The sequence below is a fragment of the Lacerta agilis genome, chromosome 5 (genome assembly GCF_009819535.1).
Source record: "Lacerta agilis isolate rLacAgi1 chromosome 5, rLacAgi1.pri, whole genome shotgun sequence".
NCBI classification, from domain to species: Eukaryota; Metazoa; Chordata; class Lepidosauria; order Squamata; family Lacertidae; genus Lacerta; species Lacerta agilis.
The window spans coordinates 2,792,697-2,812,512 of NC_046316.1; the positions used below are offsets into that span (position 1 = coordinate 2,792,697).

The 19,816-nt window shown below is 44.1% G+C and overlaps 1 protein-coding gene across 2 annotated transcripts in view; it reads left to right on the forward strand.

Annotated features, from left to right (window-relative positions):
* Positions 1–3,879: 3,879 nt before the first annotated feature.
* PHF21B (PHD finger protein 21B) overlaps positions 3,880–19,816 on the forward strand; it is a 185,596-nt gene continuing 169,659 nt past the window's right edge. Inside the window, exons 1-2 of one of the 2 annotated variants that reach the window (XM_033148291.1) lie at positions 3,880–4,032; positions 4,958–5,023. In XM_033148291.1, the coding sequence (XP_033004182.1) occupies positions 3,979–4,032; positions 4,958–5,023 (120 nt within the window). In that variant the 5' untranslated portion in view covers positions 3,880–3,978. Of the gene's footprint in view, positions 4,033–4,449; positions 4,629–4,957; positions 5,024–19,816 lie in introns of those variants that run through there. The other variant, XM_033148293.1, reaches the window with a different exon arrangement.

Below are 19,816 nucleotides of genomic sequence, written 5' to 3' on the forward strand. Positions count from 1 at the left end.
CCAAAGAGCAAGCACCCAGCACCCTGATTTATGGTGTAGTTCAGCCCAGAAACAGTTGTCCTAAGTCATGGAACAATGTTGTTCTGCATTTGAAGACAGTCTTGCCCTTGGATGTGCCTGCATGGGTGCCTCTCTTATCAAAGGGGCTTGTGCGTCCACACCTGAGAGAAGATTTTGATAGCAGCTTAGAAGTTCATTCTAATCAGTATTCATGTGCATTTAGAAAGGAGTTTGCTGGAGGAGAAAAAGTTTTCAGCAAGATGAAAGGCTGGCAGGAATACTGGGATAGCTTAGCAGCACAATAGGAGCATATTACAGCACAATGAAAGGTATCCTTTGATTTGACAATGGAAGCATGGCTGATTGATTGCTAACAATGGGTTTGATCCTGCCAGATAAAGCATGTTTCCTGTCAGGGTCAGAGTGCCCTCAAATTCCACTGAAGTTCTGAACTGTGACCAGGAATGTTTGAACCTTGATGGTGTGGCCTGCATAACCCAGCAGTGGCTCTGGCATTTTGAATCCTGCACTGTCTGATGTGGAGAACTTTGCTGAAAATATACCTTGAGGATTCTTGACTTAAAAAAAAGAGTATACAGGACTTACATTTGAAGTCATTATTGAAGCGAACCAGAGTCAAAGACTGTTGGTGGTTCACCTATATCAGTGGTGGACTTTGGGCTTTAAAATTTCAGCAGCACTCTGTGCGACGCCAGAATTTGGTGCCCCCTGCCTCCCTAGTCTGTCCCCTGCTATTAATGTATTTGAATATTTTTTTATGGTTGATCGTTGTTTTTAGCAATATGCTCCTCAATTTATTTCTTTATTTTCTGCATCCCTTAGTGTTAGCTTGCATTTCTTTTGCCAAACTTTGTGTTCCTTTCCATTCTCATTTAGACAAAACTTTCAGTTGCCTCTAATACTTTAGTTGACTCTGCTCATTAACCATGCAGATCAAATGTTATTCTGTATACAGTGGTACCTTGGGTTACAGACGCTTCAGGTTACAGACGCTTCAGGTGACAGACTCCGCTAACCCAGAAATAGTACCTCGGGTTAAGAACTTTGCTTCAGGATGAGAACAGAAATCACGCAGTGGCGGCAACAGGAGGCCCCATTAGCTAAAGTGGTACCTCAGGTTAAGAACAGTTTCAGGCTAAGAACGGACCTCCAGAACGAATTAAGTTCTTAACCCGAGGTACCACTGTGTTAGTAAAACTTCAAAATAGGTGCCTTTTTGAGATATTTAAGAAAATGTGAGAAGATTTCCAAAACCAAATAAAGTTGTCACTCATTACTAGGGCATTTTAATTATCTAAATTTCCTTGTTTCATTATGACTCACCAACCAAACCAGCTCCCTCAAGGTGTCCTGACCTTTTACCTGCCTATCTGGAAGTGCTGTATTCAGATATTAATGGCATTAATACTTAACATTTATAAAGCAGGTTCACAACAGTTTGCGTTCATTTTCTCAATTGTCCTTATAACAATTCTGCAAGGTACACCAGTATTGGAGAGCCCGCATGGTGTAGTGGTTAGAGTGGGAGACCAGGGTTCAAATCCCTGCTCAGCCACAAAGCTCAGTGGGTGACTCGGAGCAGTCACTCATTCTCAGCCTGACCTCACAGGGTTGTTGTCACAAGGATAAAACAGGGGGGAAGAGGAAACATCTATGACACCTGGAGCTCCTCGGAGGAAAGGTGAGATATAACTAAATATTATTAAACTGAAGAAGTGTGCATGCACATGAAAGCTCATACCAAGAACTAACTTAGTTGGTCTCTAAGGTGCTACTGGAAGGAATTTTTATTTTGTTTTTATTATTAAACTGGTAAAGCTGCACAAACCACTATAAAAAGTGGGGTGTTTGCATAGGCGAGGTGAACAATTCTGGGTTGCTTCGGATGTTACTTTTTTGTATTTTATCACTTAAAGAGGCTGCACACGAGTGCTCCATAACATCCAGAGAGTAAAACTTGTGGAATGGGAGGGAAGGAGAAAAAGCAACTGTTGAAAGTGCTCTGATGACCCCCCCCACACACACACTTTAGCTCTGAGCTGACATTTTGCTGCAAATGGAAACACGCTCCAGCTCTGAGCGCCAACACTGATGAAGTCTTGCTGCACTATTTAGATAGCCACTCCTGCCTCTCTCTAGCTACTCTCTTGAAGGCCCAATTTAAGCAGGGTCACTCTTCAACCTGGCTGGCCCTGCCTCAGCCACATGGTCAAGGAAGGAAGGCACTTGGCCTCCCACAGAATGGCCATGTAAAGAATGAAGGGGAAACATAGGTACGTGGAAGGGGCAAGAGATGGGGCCGGGTGGGGAGGGGACAAAAGGATTGCCTTGCACAGGGCTATATTCCACCACATTTGCTAATTGGCAGCTGGCAATGGGAACTCCTCCTCCAGTGCTTCTCAAAGGGTGTGGCAGGAGAGCATGGCAAGTGTGGTGGGAAGATTCAAGGACAGTCAATATCATATTTTGGGAATGATTCATGTTCTCAGGTAGCTGCATTGTTTTATACTTTCTGGAAGCCCCACGATCATATTATAAAGTAATTGCGTTCCGTGTTACAAATCAAGCACTGCCATGAGTTGTTTCTGTTACAGGTGGGTAGCTGTGTTGGTCTGCCATAGTCGAAACAAAATAGAAAATTCTTTCCAGTAGCACCTTAGAGACCAACTGAGTTTGTTCTTGTGCATGGTATCTGAAGAAGTGTGCATGGTATCTGAAGAAGTGTGCATGCACACGAAAGCTCATACCAAGAACAAACTCAGTTGGTCTCTAAGGTGCTACTGGAAAGAATTTTCCATGAGTTGTTTCTTTTTGCTTTCCAATTATCAGTTTAAAAATTGGTGCGGTGTGAGCAATTTTTTCTTCTGATCCACTGCCCTAGTCGCGTGAAAAGTATTCCAGTCTGGAGCTGTGCGAGAGGCGGCATGAGGCCCTCGTTCAAGGCCCATCCACATCCCAGAACCTTGCTTCTCTGTCCCCCTTTCAGATTTCAGGCGGTGCCTATCTGTGGGAGAGATGGGGTTTCAGAGGCAGCAAGAAGCTTCGCTGGGCCCAGGGCTGTGCCGCTGTCCAGGCTGCAAGGGAGGCAGCAGCAGGGCAGCGCTTTCCTCTCCACCCAACTTGGCCACCAGCTGCTTCACGGGCATCCCCACCGCGGCCATGGCTGTCTTTCTGCTGAGCATCCCCGCAGTGCCTCCCGGGGCCACAGGCTCTTCTTGAACTCCTCACGGGGCTGCCGACGCTGCCGACGCCGTTGGAGCCTTGGCGCTTCTCTCCATCCCTCCGTTGTTCTCGCTGGGTCCACTACTGCTGCTGCTCACGCGCATGCTCCAACCAGGGTCTCCTTCCCTCTCGCCTCCTCCTCCTCCTCCTCCTCCTCCTCCTCCCCCCCCCCGCCCTGCCTTGCTCCATCCGGGCAACTCCGAATTAGCATTGGCAGCCGTGGCACAACTTTTTCCCGAGGCAAAGTGAAATCAAGGCGCGCACTCTGAGGAAATATAGTCCCTCCCGTTTCGAAGTCTCCTCGGTCCCCCATTGGAGGGGCGGCGGAGCTGCGCGAGGCGATTAATCGGGTCCTGGGCGGAGCAGGGGGCCGCCGAGGGGCCCATGGGGATTGTGGGCTGGGGGGGGCGGCCGGGGGGGTAGCCTCCCCCCCCCAGTTTGGCGGAAAGTGAGTGATTTGTCCGTGTCCCTCAGCAAAGAGGCAAAGAACTTGCTTTGCAGCCTGACTAGTTGTTTCTTCTTTCGATTGTTGTTATCGCTTTTTGAAAGGGGGGAGGGAGTGTTGAAGCCCCTCGTTTTTTTTTGTTTTTTTTTCTAGGGGTCTCTGCTTCGGCTCGCCAGGCTTTGCTGCCGTGGCTTCTCCTTGCGAAGTGGGGCGGGTGAGGGGAGAGGAAAAAGCCACCAAACTTCACTGGGATTCGAAAGTGGGCGAAAAGTGCCTCGCAAGTTGAAAGGATGGAGCTGCGCCGCTTGCCAGAGGCGTTAAAAGTGGAAATCCAATGTCACCAGGTAATAAGAGAGAGACAGAGGCTCGCCGCCCGGGCTGGCCTTTCCGCCAGAAAGGGAATCTGAAAGAATCCAGCCCTGCGTGCTTCCCAAGTCGCGGTGGGTTCTCCTTGTCGCAGGGTCTATCGATCGGGGGGGGGGGGGGGAAGGCAGCGGAAAGCGGGTCTTGGTGGCAAGAGAGTCGCGGGGGGGGGGAGAGGAGAGTCTCCAGGAGCCTCCCTCCTCTGCCCTTAACCGTGTGGACCACTTTCACAAAAGTAGTTTTCGAGATTGTTTGGCTGAGTTTTGGCATGTGTGTGTTTCTCTGTTGTCGCGATCCGGAGTTAACATTGCGGTTGGTACTTGTGTGTGTGTGTGTGTGTGTGTGTGTGTGTGTGTGTTGGAGAGATTAGGACGAGACTTGAATATTTATGAGCTTTGCTTGAAACTGACTCGCTGTGTTTACTTGCCTCTTTGTTCCAGACCCCCACCCTCCCCCTTACACACACACACACACACATTTTAAAAAATCCATTACACGTGAAACTCTTTCTAGTTCCTTCTTTTAAGGGGCATTTTTAAAAAAGAAACTAGTTGCACAGATGAAGCAAGATCCACAGGTAAATGCAGATCTGTTGTGTGTGTGTGTGTGTGTGTGTGTGTGTGTGTGTATTTTAAAACCCATCCTCTTAAGTATTTTAGCTTTCTTGTGTTAAGCGCAGTTCTGCTGGGACAGCAGGATGACAAAGTTTATCAGTAAGAGATCTCATTTTGAAGACCGGGCTGAGCTTTGTTACTTAAGGGGTTTATTCTGTTTCCAACCCCTTTCCTTATTGTGCATGCTTTCGGTTGGGCTTTTGCCCCCAAACAATTCCTAAGCGCAAGTTTCCTCTGAATTGGCTTTAGTTACACTTGGTCTCTAATCTGCATTTTATTGCCATTTTTACAGAACGGTGATCTTAAGAAACAAATCCATGAGAGGCAATCGAGAATAGCTGCTCTTAATGAAAAACAAGTAAGAATGAATCGATTCAGTTATGTGTCTGTGGATGGGGTTTCGCCTTTCCTTTCCTTTCTCTCTCTCTCTCTCTTTTACAAAGCACTTTCTAAACATTCTCAAAGAATCCGTGTTGGCCGGAAGAAAAAAAAAATACCCGCACCAGTGAATAAAACACTCATGTTTACTAAAGGGAGCCTAAAGTGAGAAAAGGTTTTAAATATGAGGGATCCAGTTTTCTGTTGCCTTGCCAGGCACTGTGTTCATATTAATAACCATAATACACAAAAAGAGATATGCTGTAGTTAGACGTTTAAAAAAACACACACACACACAGAGGCGTCCATTTTGAGTTGGTCGACATGTTTTAGGAATATGGGAAATTATTTGGTCATCTGCTTAGTTTGTTTTCACTTCCTTGCAACGTGCAAAAGCAGAGAGTTGGGAATAAGGGGACTGATCCCACTTCTAAAGCCTTGAGTGCTGGTTTTGATTGGAAAGCTGATTTTGCTTCCATAGATACAGATATGTATGTGTGTGTGTGTGTGTGTGTGTATTTCTCCCCTCCCCCCCCCCCCACTCCACACACTTGGCATCTTCTTTCTTTGGTTTGATCTGACCTGCTGGCTTCGGAATCCAGTTTATGTATACATTTACACACACACACACACAGAGTCCTGCACCCCTCCTGCATAGCTTTGTCTACTTAGGCAAATCTGAGGGGGGGGGTAAAGTGGGGGGGAGGGAGAGAGAAGCGAGACACTATGGAAACAGATGCCTTCGCCCACCTCCCTTCCAACAAACTTTCTTTTTTGTGCCTTTCTCTGTGAAGGTGTCTCTTATTTTGCAGCGGGCGACCCTGGTGTGCATGGGGGGCAACGACGGATCCCTCCTTCCTCCCCTCCACCCCCACCCACCTCCCCTCGCCCCCTTTTCCAAGCTGAAAGAAAGTTGTCTCGCATTGTGAGTTGGTGTTCAGATCAGCTGGTGGCGAGGGGCTGGGGATTTGCTGCGTTTCAGCACCACGAACAGATGCCACGGCACGCTCAGCAGCTCCCCGCGCATCTCTGGAGCTTTAAAACGACACACACACACACACACACACACACGCACACACCCCAACCACACACACAATACAAGGAGCCCCCTTCCCTGCCCCCCCTCACCCCCCCCGCCCCGCTCGACTTTCGGTACTTCCAATGCACGAATCGCGCAGCGGCTTAGAAATCCAGTCGATGACCTGCCGGGTTGTCCTTTCCCCTCCCCCACCGCCGCCACCCCCCCCCCCCACCAATAAAAGCCAACTTTCGCCAGGCTCCCCTCCTCCCCGCCCTCGGCACTCCCCCCTCCCCCTCCCTCCCCCTCTTCCTCGCCTGCTCATGCAGCTTTGCAAAAGCCCCTTTGGCGGAGAGAGCGAGAGAGCGCAACCTCCTTTCCCTTTCCTTCGGATGAATCGATCGCGATTCCTTCGGAATGCAGCAGTTCTTTCAGCACCAAAACTTGGAATAGCGCCCTGGATCATATTCTCTCCCCCCCCCCCGGCCTAAAAAACAATCTTTCCAGCCTATCAAGGAGTCTTCACCCTACGTACCCGGGGGGCGGGGAGAGGGGAGGGAGAAAGCCAGTGGTGGCGGACGGAAAGAGGAAAGGAATATTCCCCCCCCCCACCTCCGGCTCCATATATATAGTTGTGGTGGAAGTTAAAAAGTAAAGCCGTGCCTATTTTTCATCCTCGCCCGTTGGATGCGCGCCCGAGGCGACGTTGGCTGCATATCTTATCTGCCTATGCATGGATGTATGCGAGCATTTCCAGCGCCGCCACTCCCTCCCTCCCTGTCCCGATTGATCGCAGCCCAGAATTTGTCAGCTCTCTTCTCAGTTTGGTAGTGGAAGCTTCCATTTTGTGAGGAAGGGGTGTTGGTTTCTTCATGACATGGAGAAAAGTCTGCAGAGTTTGAAGGCGGGGGGATGGGCCCCCATTCATGCTTAACATTACCATTTTGATTGCTTTGATGCCATTTTTTTGTGGGGGAGGGGACAGAATACCCTACTCAGCAGAGCACAAAGATGTTTAATCACTGTATGGAATCAAATCAGATAGTTTCTTTTCTTTGGGGGTGGGGGGAAGGAAGCAGCACAGAAGCAGCAGCTTGGAGCAGTTAGTCCTTTTTTTCTTGTAGGGCAAAACAGTGTGCTATGTTGATTCTGCTACTACACCGAGTAGAGAATTTATTAAAGCGAGGTAACAGCCTCACACTGCCAGGAATACATTTGTTTTATGTTTTCCTCTCTTTGAAATGGAAGTAGTCGGTGGTTGTTGGTTTCACTGCATTAAAGTGATTGTTCCTCTCTGCATTATAACAACTATTTCAAGGCTATTGAAATTTTTATGACGATAGTAATTGGTGAGCTGTTCATTATGTATTTAGATAAGGCAAAGAGACATACTTGGAAAATTAGGGTTCGATGCAGCTGTTGGGTGCAGAATGACATTTCCAATCTCATGCAGCACTTTGTGAACTAAATAGTCAACAATGCCTGTGTGTTGCACCCTCCCGAATTATGCAACGAGCTAACTACCGGTAGTCCTTGGATTCAACTGCTACTTACATTGAAAAGTGCAGATGCCATCGACATGCTTCCTCTGCCTGCTTTATGCAACAAGAACTTATACAATGGTATAAGACTGGATGCTGATGCAGTGTCTTCTTGCGCTGCACACTGTCACCTCTGGAGGCCAGATAGGAAATCTCCCTTCGCACAGAGAGAAGAGTGATAGGAGTTTTAAAGCCTCAGCCTAAATACAGATCACAAAGTTGCTGAAGTCAGATTTTGATATAATTAATATTATTTCTTGAAGGAAAAGGTCCAAAGCCCCCCCCTCCCATTTTTGCCCCGCATGGAAGAGGACTGCTGCATGTGAGCTTGGATTTCATGTTTTAAATCAGACTCCCTGTTCCAAAAGACACAGAGTTCACCGTGAAACATTTAAACAGACCCCTGGGAAGTAGAATTAGGAATGATGGTTTTAACTGGTACAAGTTATTCATATTCCCGTCCATATCTTTCAGGTACCATTTTTGCTAATGTGGAACTCATGAATGTGACTGGGTGAAAATGCTATGGAAATTCTGGCTGCAGTCCATAACCCACTTACTCCAGTGACTTTAACAGGGCTAATCTGGGATCAATGGGAATGAAGACTGCCCAACCCAGAAACCCTATGTTTGTACATGTTTTGTGTTCATTTTTAATTGAAAGAGAAAATTGACTATGTGTAACCATGCCACATATATTGGCCATGGCCATTGGGTTGGATTCAGGCTACCTTAGTTGCACTTAGATAAGAACATAAGAAGAGCTGTGATGGATCAGACCAAAGGCTCATCTATTCCAGCATCCTGTTTTTATAGTGGCCAACTATGAGAAGCAGGACACCATCACAAAAACACTCCATAAACTCCCCATGTAGGAGGAACATACACCATTGCAATTCTTCCATAGTGGACAACTAGATGTCATTGCTGTTGTCATGCACCACCACGGCTGATAGACTCCTCTATGCCTAGATGGACAGAGTGTTACGTTGAATCTGACTTACCTGTGGGCAGACACATTTGGCACTGCAGTGTTAGAGACCAACTCAAACTCTTGGTGGGCAGCAATGGGGCTTAACAGTGTGGCCTCCACATTCAGATTTCCACCACTCCCACTAGTCAGGGTAGAAAGTAGAGAACAGAAAAATCATATTTATTTGCTGTGCCATGCTAAATTGTTGCCCCTAGGTGTATAGTGAAGCTAGGAGAAATCCTTCTCTGTTCTTTGTTCAATGCATCAGATTCTTATTGTGGCCACCTGATTAATTTAATAGGCTTCATCCATATATATATAATATATATAAAATCAAGGTTTCCAAAAACAAATGTGAAGTGTTTTGAGGATATTACCAATTTAAATTAAATTGGATTTATATAGGATGCAATTAACTGGAGGAATTTAATTTAATTTCTCCTATAGACTTAAATACTTTCTGCAATATTTTCAAGGATGGATTGTAACCCCCCCCCCCCAATGCATCCTGAATCAATACTTCATTTTGTGTTTTGTCCCCAAAGTCAAAGCCAGAGTGTGGGTTCTGTTCACTGCAAACATTAGTATACCTGCATATTCTACCCCTCCCTCCAGAGTGTTGATGAATTGTAGTCCTATTTGAGAATGGGTTTACCTCTTCTTTAACAAGATATGATGTGTGAAGACTCCATTAGTTGGTCCAATGCTTTTACAACTTGAATCCCCATCACCTACAGAACAGCTGTAACATTTTTATCTATACTGTCAAGGAACAAGCATGTATATGTAAATAAAAGGCCTTCAGTGAGAAGCAGCACTGTCCTTTTAAATGCACATCTGAAACACTCTGCTGCATGTTTGCCTGGGCTTGCTAGGCACCCCTTAACTCCTCTTGCTGCTTTTTTTTTTTTGAACTGCCTACTTAATAATTGCACAGTTAAACTCTAACCTGACATTAGTATTGACTCGTAAAGCAGATCTTGGAAATCAGCAGTAAGCATGTGGAAGACTTGCTGTGTTTTCATTGCTGATGAACCCTGGATTCAGAGAAGCCTGTCGTGAAGCACAGCAATAAAAATATGTCTTCCTGAGAGGCATCATGTATACGCCATTCACTCGGGCACTGCTTCATTTCTTTGCTGTAATTTACTACCTACATAGAAATCAACATTAGTCTCTGGCAGACCCTTCCAAGATAGTGTTATTGCTGGTTTTGCCTTCTGAGGGTAGCATATCTGGAATTAAATTGTTGACTGTCATTTGGTGTTTATGATCTGACTGGAAGTAGGTTCTTGGGAGGCATTAGACGTCTCGGAATTAAGGTGCTCATCTTAAGCACTGGGAATGTGTAGGCAAATTATATCTTTGATGGAGCGTATTATATTATCTGTTCCAAGGGGTTGTTTTTGCTGGGCTTTTCAAATCAAAGGTAGCTAGGTGGTGTCCTGAAATGGCAACACAGTTTACATATGTTTCGGCATAAATTAATGACTTTTGCTAGAGCTCACTGATTCCTTTGGTTGGGCATGAAATAAAGTAGATACTATAAGTATCAATGAAAATAAAAGATGGAGCCATGATCCAGGGCTCTGTGTGTGCAGAGACTTCCTGTGCTCTTCTATAAGGAGGAAAGTCTTCCATGTATAGAGTGGAACCACTCGGATCGTGACCAATACCTTACTTGCAAACGGAGTATGGCCAAGAAAATGCATTTCATACATTTGCAGCTAAACATTTTCTTTGTTTTATATCGTTGTGGCAAGATTTGGCACCTCATTGGGGAAAAATAGTTGCCAAAATGGAAATCAAATCATTAAACTCTTGAAATTCAGCTAAGGATAACAATTTGCCCTTCTATAAATCCATGAAGCAGATGAACTTCAGGCCATCCACTGCAGTGAAATATATTTTGACCAGTTTTTGTTCTATAGAAACCTTAACGGCAGAAGAAAGGTTGCTTTAAAAAACACCACACAGCAAACTGGAATTGTAGTTCTTCGCTTGGAAGTGCTAGAGGTTGAAAAGTGAATGTAACATTTGTTGTAGCTCCTTTAAAGAGTTCGCTTTGATATCTTAGCCACTTAAAACACCTGCTGTCAGAACAGTACAATTGATTTCAATTAACTTTGAATTTCTTCAATAAGATGACTCTTATAATAACTCCAGTAATCCCATGATGCCTCATTAGAGGAACTGACTATGATGATTATCTCTGTGATTTAGTAATGTTTTGCTTGCAATGTCTTTGTCTATCCAGAAAAAGGAATTCTAGCAACAATGCTGTTTAGAATTTGTTCTTCTTTAATGCTTAAATATATTTGCTACCTGTTACATGTTGGGGACAGCTAATCTGCAGTGAGTCAAAATTGATTATTGAACAGCTGATGCTAGGATAGCATGAGCAGTGAAAAAACTTGTTGTTGTGTGCGCTGCATTTTGTAGGTACCTAATCTTAGATCATGCACCATTTAGCAATTATTCTTTCAATATATTTTCAGGCCTACAGATAGCAAACCTTAATTCCCAGCTTAATTTTTTTGCATAGGACTCTGGCTAAATCATTCAGTTAATGTGGCATTCATGAGCAGTTTTAGTGTTTCTACATGTTGCTTTATTTTGAACAATTTTCTTTTGAATACAGCCCTACCAAACATTAGGTCCAGTATGGTGATCAATAAGGCTGTGTTTAAGGGACAGTCCTTTGTTTCAGGAGGCTACAGAAACCCAGAATAGGTTTTTGATCTTGCAGCTCTAGGTGAAGAACAGTCCTGTTTCAATGGATCTTCCATTTGTTTAATAATTTGATTCATATAGATCTTAATCCAACTGAAGACTGTCATAGATAAATACATGCTATAGGAGGTGCACTATTTGCTTCAAGAAAGAAAAGGGAAGGTCATATTGGTAGTATGGGCAAAGAAGAAATGGAGGAACAGAAAGTTCCAAGAAGTTGTATTTGATGATGTAGGTTTGTGAAAGAAAATTATATCCATGTATGAAGTAGCAAAAGGTGCCTGGGCATTTATTTCTTTGCAGCAGTACAACTGGGATCCACAAAGAGCTCATGGATCCAAGAGTTTTGACTTGTATAAAAAAGAGTTGAGCATGTGGTAAAATGTTTCCCACTGAAGTCATGAGGATTTAGATAAGCTTTGGAGCAGGCAAGAATGTTTCATTGGCTCAATTATCACCGTATCAGCCCTATGAGATAAGTCACTCTTACTTCATAGAATCACAGAATAATAGAATTGTAGACTTGGAAAGGACCCCAAGAATCATCTAGTCCAACCCCCGCAGCTAAAGCATCCATGACAGATGGTCAGCCAACGTCTGCTTAGAAACCTCAATTAAGCTGAAACATAGTGATGTAGCCAAAGCCTCAGGATGGAGCTGAGATCATTGTGACCAACTCCAGCATTTTTTTCTTAACCCAAGTCCACTGCTGCTTTTTTGAATGGTTGCCCTCAGTTTTGTTCCATCTTCTATGATATTCTATCTCTAGAGTTTGGGAAATGATATCAGTGCTATTGTGGATCTGTGCTGGCACGTCCTTTATGATTGCACTAGTAGCGTGCGGGTATTGACTGATTTTGTTATATCTAATAAATGATGTGGCACTATCTCACTGTAAAAACGTTTTGGTCAGGGATATCCCTCAGCTCAGAAATCTTAGTCCCACTGATTTCTGTGAGAGACGTAAGCAATTGTTTAAACAATTTCCCAGTGAGATTTAAATTCCTTAATCTTGGCTGGATTGCACACACAATGTTTAACTGACAAAAAGAGTAGCAGGTTGTATGGCTCCAGGGTGTCAAATAAGGATATTTTGTCTATAGATGGTAAACTGATACCGTAGCCCTGTACTGTGGAGGAAGTTCCAAGAATTTACCTTCAAGAAATTATGCAGCCCATACTTCAAACTTAAGATATGTATATGAAAGGAATCCAATGGAAATGCAAATTGGGGTACACACACACATGGCAGTTATATTAACTTTAGTTAAAAAAAACAAAAAACTTAGAAATGTCTTTTTTGCTAAAAGTAGCACCAAGATATGATTAGAAATGACTTCTGTATAAAATATTATTCCTTAAGCTTCCTGTCTTCCTTCCTTCCTTCCTCTTTCTTTCTTTATTTCTTTCTTTCTTTCTGAATCAGCTACTTATTGTCATGTAGTAGCAATTTTTAGAGTGTCATATGAAATTGCTGATGGGGCTTAGTTCTAGCTGCAACCTCCGCCTGCCAATAGTAAGCACCTATTGAAATCTAATATATGCTGTGCTTTCACACAGCACACACAACCCCTTATGGTTAATATAACAAAGGAAACCCTGTATGAAATAATACATTTTAACCCTGGAAGAGCTAAACCTGAAACTCAAGGTTAGGGTGGAAAATAAAATGGGCTTTCCTTGACAGAAAGTAAAACAGAAGAAGATCTGACTTAAGATTGCTCTAAGAATATGAAACTCTCTAGTGGAAGCTTTGTGCCTCTGCAGGAATCATCTGCTGTGTTGATTTGAGTGTTTGAGAAATTGTTCTCCCCCCACCCCCGCCCCAGCTGAAATTGGCTCCAGGGATTTTAAATATAGCAGTTGTGGCTACAGAATGTTTGATGTAAAATTTGGCTGATTGCTTACATCTAATCAACAGGAGTATGTAATTGGGCTTGAAAGAGAAACTTTGAATCCTTGCTCAAGGATTTTCTTCCCAGAGCTCCTTACATTAACAGTGACTTATTCCCTCTGTGAGAGATTCAGTATTTTTATTTGTAATCTGGAAAGGATTTGTTTTCCCATTCAATAGTGGACCATAAAAATGGGTTACCAAAAGTTTTCCTTTTTAAAAGGAGGTGCGTTGCATTTTGAGTCACAGAAGTCGAATGAGAACATTGATACCTTTCACATGCAGTGCAGCTTAAAGTGTATTTTCTGTAATTTCCACTTTCTTTGAATGAATAGAGATTGCTTAAAGATTTATTGGTGAGTTGAAGATTTTCTCTATGAAAAAAGATGGGAAGGGATGACTAATTTAGAAATGCAAGTCGGAACTCCCTGCTTGTGTGTAATCCTCCTGATCTCATTCAGGCAGAAAGGTAATATGCTCACATAAGTGAGTTTGAAAGGTATAATTAAAATATATATAATATTTACTAGTAACTGAAATACAAGAGAAACTGTTTTTAACATGGCAGGTGATTGATTATAGGTGCCTCTTCAAGGGAAAATGACAGTTTTGTACAGATTCCTCTCCAATGAATGTTTCATTCTGTGGCCTGTATACATTATGCAAAATAGCCAATTTGTATTATTTCTCTTACTTTCAGTTATTTCTTCACAGACTTAAGGACTACAAACCTTATTTTTAAAACAAAAAGCTTTCAGGAAGCTGGATTCTGTACCTGTACCACCCTCTGTGCCTTTTCTCTGTTCGAGCAGAATCACATCATGCACATAATTTTGTTTATAATTTCATATAGATTGAAGACCACTAAAAGAAAACATAGGAATTAAATTGAAAAACGTATTTTTCTAAAAATGTAAATCCCTCTGGGAATGATGTTTCATTCCTCTCCCTCAAATCAAACCTCTAAGGATCTTGGGTGATTTCCAATGAAAGTCATATGCAGAAATCAACAAAAATCACAGAAATCAACAGACCTAAGACTGTGTTGATAAACTCAGAGCCCTTTTGACAACAAAACTTTGGTTAAGAAATTTGGTTCAAATGGCCTATAGCATTAATGCTTAAACATCAAGGACATTTTGTGGGTTGGTGATAAGTGTGCAGAACTCAGGCAAAGGGTGCAAGAGGGGAGGGGAGAATCTGTTAAGAAAAAAGTATAAATAATCTTGACCCTCATGTCATGTTTATGACTCAGTGGTTCCCAGCTGGTAGGACCCCAGGGGTTCCATGTAACCTACCCAGGGGGTCCATGGCACCATTCACATAACAAGAACGACCATAGAGGTATATAAAATTTCAAAAGTAGGGGATCATGGTTTGAAAAATGGGGTGTGCGTGTGCAGTATTTAGCTAATTGGGAGCCACTGAATGTGATATAATACAGTCTTTGGCATGAACTCTAGCACAGAACATTGATGCTGTTGCCAAACTTATGATGTTCCAGTTTACTGTAGTTAAGATGTATATTTTGAAAAGGTATGGGCACAGTGTATAAAAGTAAGGTATTGGGAAAATCTTAAGAAGAAGAATAAGTAGGAAAGAGGTGACTGCAGAGATGTATTTCTCTTTTTTATTTTTTTATTTTAAAAAGCATTGAACCTCTAATGTTTCTATTACTCTGCCACCTGCCAAACATTCCTAACTCATATTCATGCACAAACCACACATACACTTACACACACACACACACACACACAGAGAGAGAGAGAGAGAGAGAGAGAGAGAGAGAGAGCGCTCATATGTGCACATGCCTTATTTACGTGGGTTTATTAACATTCTTTGCTGAGTAGGCTTGAATGAAGTGCTATCCTCATATAGATGATCTAATTATAATCATAAGGGACAGAACAAAATAAGCAGTCTTTAAAGGGAAAAGAGTCTGGCAGCTTTGTTTAAAGTGTCCTTTAATGAACTTCTTTAGTAGCTCGTATCTTAGCAACACATTTTATTACATACCAGTGCGGGAGAAGCAGTTTGCAGATGGAGTTGCACACAGTAATTTATTTTCTCCCTTTTCACCACCCCCACTTCTACTTTCTTCTCTGTGGTGACTCAACTGGAATATGCAGACTAGCTGCTTCCTAGCACTGATAGCTCACTCAGACCCCCTGATTGGTTCATTTGTATGTGCTCTGCCTTGTTAGTTGATGAAAACGGCATTTACTATCTTAAGAGACTGTGCTTTGCTTGCTGTGTTAGGAGGAGCAGAGGCAGGGCTGAGGATTCTGAATGGGGACAGGATTGCTTGCATTCATCTTTCATCTGAACACCCTCCCCCCACCTTTCCTTCTTCCCTGCATCGGCTTATATTCATGGGGCACATCAGTTTCTGGGTTCCTTGATTATTTATTATCAACTCCTAGTGGGTTTATTTTAATCCCTTTCTTCTGCGCTAAAACTGATTTGAATACAACATCTGGGACGTTTATAATCCCTTTCTCCTTTTACTGCAAGCACCCTATGATTTAAAATGTAAACGTATCTTCCAGTTGTAGATCCTTGCTTTGCGTGTGGGTGTGCACATTTGTAAAACTGACACCTTTCAGCTCTTTTGAAACACAGTTGATTTGGAAGCATTTATGGTTCCGGAGCCTTACCTTCAGAGCGTCAAATCAAGCAGTCAACTCCATGATTTCACTGGCACTAATCAAGTAGCAAAACGTTACTCAGCATGATTAAGGTTGGCCAAACCTTGTCTTCAGAGAGCTTTTGTTCAAAAATGAAAAGAGGAGAAAGGCATTTGATTGAATCAGACTAATGTGGAGCATGGACGCTGGGTCATATTTCCCCCCTGTACTCAGTAATATTCGGAACTGACACAGGAGTAGCAATGATCAGACTGTCACCCTGGCAGAGGAGATGGGGGAGGGGAAATTACACCAAGTGACCTCCCCTTTTGAAGGGCACATAGGCTAGTACACAAAACATTCGATTTAGCTTTCACTGTGTACATCAGACACAGCAAACAAAGCAAGAGAGGTGCAAAAGTTATCAAGTGCATTTGTGTTCAGTTTGAGCAATGGCAAATTGTTCAACGTCTTCCCTTAGCATTTGCTTATAGGCAAATAACTTTTAGGTTTCCATGAAAACGCATGTGTGAGCTGGGAACCTTGATTTAGACATATAGCTTTATAAATTCTAGATATGCATTTTGATCCTGGTTGTCTTTGCTTGATGGTTTATGTGATCCTTTTCTCTCTCCCAAACCAGTCTGTGCATGTGAGAGAACCCAGTTGGCTGATTTAGAACGGGGGAGGGAAACCACTCATTTTAACCACAAAATACAGGCGTTTCACTAAAAGCAGTTCCGTTTCTTTCTCAGCCCCTGGGATTCTGCTTCGATATTTGAACCTCAGTAGTGGGATGTCCTTTGAAGCTCAAAGCGATTAAGTTGCCATGTGATTAACTTATTCTTCTCCTTTACAATTCATTCCCTTGTTTTATTAACTTACAATTGGATTGCCAAAATAATTTAAGCTGTAGAATGCATCAAGATCTTGCCCAAGTGCCAGAATTAGTAGCGACAACCTGAACTGCTGAAAAGCGAAGCCATCACGAAATTCACAGCCTGGCTAGCAAAAAGGCAGTTAGCTTAAAAAACATGGGTAGCCACACATCAGTGTCTACAAATAAAGGTGGTGTAGACGGGTGTGTTGGATAGTAACCATTTAAAACCATTTAAAAATATACTGCAGAGTAAGGCCTGAGTGCACTCTTTGTCAGAAGCAGCTGGAACAGAAACAGCTGGAACACCTTTTAATTTCATTTTTACCCCATACCTTCCTCCAGAGAGCTCAGATAAATGTACATAATCTCACCATCATTTCACCCAGGCTTCCTCAAACTTGGCCCTCCAGATCTTTTGAGACTACAATTCCCATCATCCCTGACCACTGGTCCTGCTAGCTAGGGATCATGGGAGTTGTAGGCCAAAAACATCTGAAGGGCCGAGTTTGAGGAAGCCTGATTTAGCCTTACAACAACCCTGTAAAGCAGGTTAGACTAAAAGATAGTGACTGGACACAAGTTTACTAAAGTAAACTTTGTGGCCAAGGAGGAGTTTAAACTCAATTGAAGCAAAGCACACTGTGAACAAGTTTCACTAACTTTCTGGTTAGCACAATCTGTAGCTTTGTTTGCTATGAGGTATAAGAAGAAACTACTGTACAACAAATGCTCTTAAGTCACAGCTTTATTCATTTAAATCTTGAATGCAGTATAGCCAAGATGAGGAACCTTGCTGTGATCTTGCCCTTCCAATGGAATCTGTCCTGTCCGTCCCCCTCCAGCCCCCAATTTATCGAAATCTTGCTGCAACTTTGAAAGAAGCAAATAGAAACTTGGGCAGCCTATTTCAGCAAAGGCTAAATTTACATTGTATTTCTGATCCTAAAAAATACATGGAAGGGACATTGTTTCCAGAAGCACAACTACCTATATAGCTCTCTATGAATTAAATGGAGTTGATGCTAATAAGCATCTACTTTGTTGGGATGGAGGATGGTTCTTAAAGGAGGTTCCAGTCCCGGACGAAGCAAAGACTCATTTATTAACAATGAGAGCAGGAACAATGGGAAGCTAAGTGCAGTCTGCATGAATAATATAACCAAGGCTGGTGAGAAGCGGACAATTTTAGTATGCCAAACTGAGTGTAGGAGTGCAGCATTTCACTTTTTTAGAGACACTCAGGATTCATCTCCCCACCACGCTTTCCCACGCATATGGAGAGACATGCTTAATCACAATGGATTATCAATTGAAAGTGTGAGCAACAGCAGTGTAAGGCTGCAATGGAGCACGAAAAGTTCTGAGATGACGGTGCTATCCTGCGTGCTGGAGACTTTTCTTTTTTCTTTTTAAAGAGGGAACATGAAATGTGAATAGCACAAGTTCTCATTGCACCCAGGGCCGTCTCAAAGGGATCATGCGCCCTGGCGCGACGATCCCTCGGCGCCCCCGGTGGGCCGCCTCTCCGCCCACCTCCCTCCCGCGCTGGCCGCCCCTCGGGAGGGGGGGTGGGCGAGCGGGGGATGGGGGCGTGGCGCTGCAAGCCGGCCACCCTCCGGCGCCCCAGCTGGAGCGCTGGGAAGGGCGCGCAAAGCCCCGCGCTGCTCCAGCGCCACGTCCATCATCCCCCGAGGGGCGGCCAGCGCGGGAGGGAGGCGGGCGAGCGGGGGATGAGGGGCGTGGCGCTGGAGCAGCGCGGGGCTTTGCGCGCCCTTCCCAGCACTCCAGCTGGGGCACCGGAGGGTGGCCGGCTTGCAGCGCCACGCCCCTCATCCCCCACTCGCCCACCTCCCTCCCGCGCTGGCCGCCCCTCGGGGGATGATGGACATGGCGCTGGAGCAGCGCGGGGCTTTGCGCGCCCTTCCCAGCGCTCCAGCTGGGGCTCCGGAGGGTGGCCGGCTTGTAGTGCCAGGCCCCTCATCCCCCGCCCCATAGGGGCGGGGGCAGGTTGGGGAGGGGGCACCCGGTATGCCGGTGGGCTCGCGGGGGCGCCCCTGGGGGGCCTGGCGCCCTGGTGCACCGCGCCACCTGCCCCTATGAATGAGACGGCTCTGATTGCATCTTAATATGTAAAGGAATGCATGCGTATTGGATTGTTTGTGCTGATGTTAGTATTGTGTGAAACCCCTACATTTCACTTCTCCATTTCCAACACACTGCTCTGAAGCTGCCCCAAATGTCCTGCTTTTCAAAATGACTCTTCCATTGCTCTCTTTCTATTCCATTTGAAACTGCTCCTCTCTTGTTACATTGCTGCTTAAAACACACCTTTTCCATGAAGCCCTTCGCCAAAGGCAGGTTCTTCTCCTCTTTATCCCTGCCCCTTCTCTCTCCTCCCTCTATGACCTTCTCTGAGTCACATTCTAGATTGCAGTTCATTAGGACAAGGACCAATCTTTTTTTGTCATTATTCCATACAGTACCATACACATTAATGATGATAAAAAACAATGGCTGATGAATGAAAAAAATGCCTATGCAATTCAAACTGTGCAGACCATCAGATATATTTTTTCTTTCTTTGCATTTTACTGTTCCTCCAGAAGTCTCAGAGTGGCTTACATCTCACTCCAAGTGGTCTCCTAACTAGGCAGGGGTCAGGTGCTTACTTTCAGGAGCTCCAGTACCGAGAGCTCCAAGCTTCTGTAACTTGAGGCCTGGCCTTTATTTGCATTTTCAGATTGTTTTGCAAGTTACAAGATTTGTGGATACCCTGTATGTACCTGTGGTGCATCCCTGTGTGGTGTAGTGTGGTTAAGTAGTGGTGTAGTGGTGTAGTGGTTAAGAGTGGCAGTCTCATAATCTGGTGAACCGGGTTCGTGTCTCTGCTCCTCCACATGCAGTTGCTGGGTGAGCTTGGGCTAGTCACACTTCTCTGAAGTCTCTCAGCCCCACTCACCTCACAGAGTGTTTGTTGTGGTGGAGGAAGGGAAAGGAGAATGCTAGCCGCTTTGAGACTCCTTAGGGTAGTGAAAAGCGGGATATCAAATCCAAACTCTTCTTCTTCTTCTTCCCTGTAGTAGTGTTAGATATGAACTTTGATCACT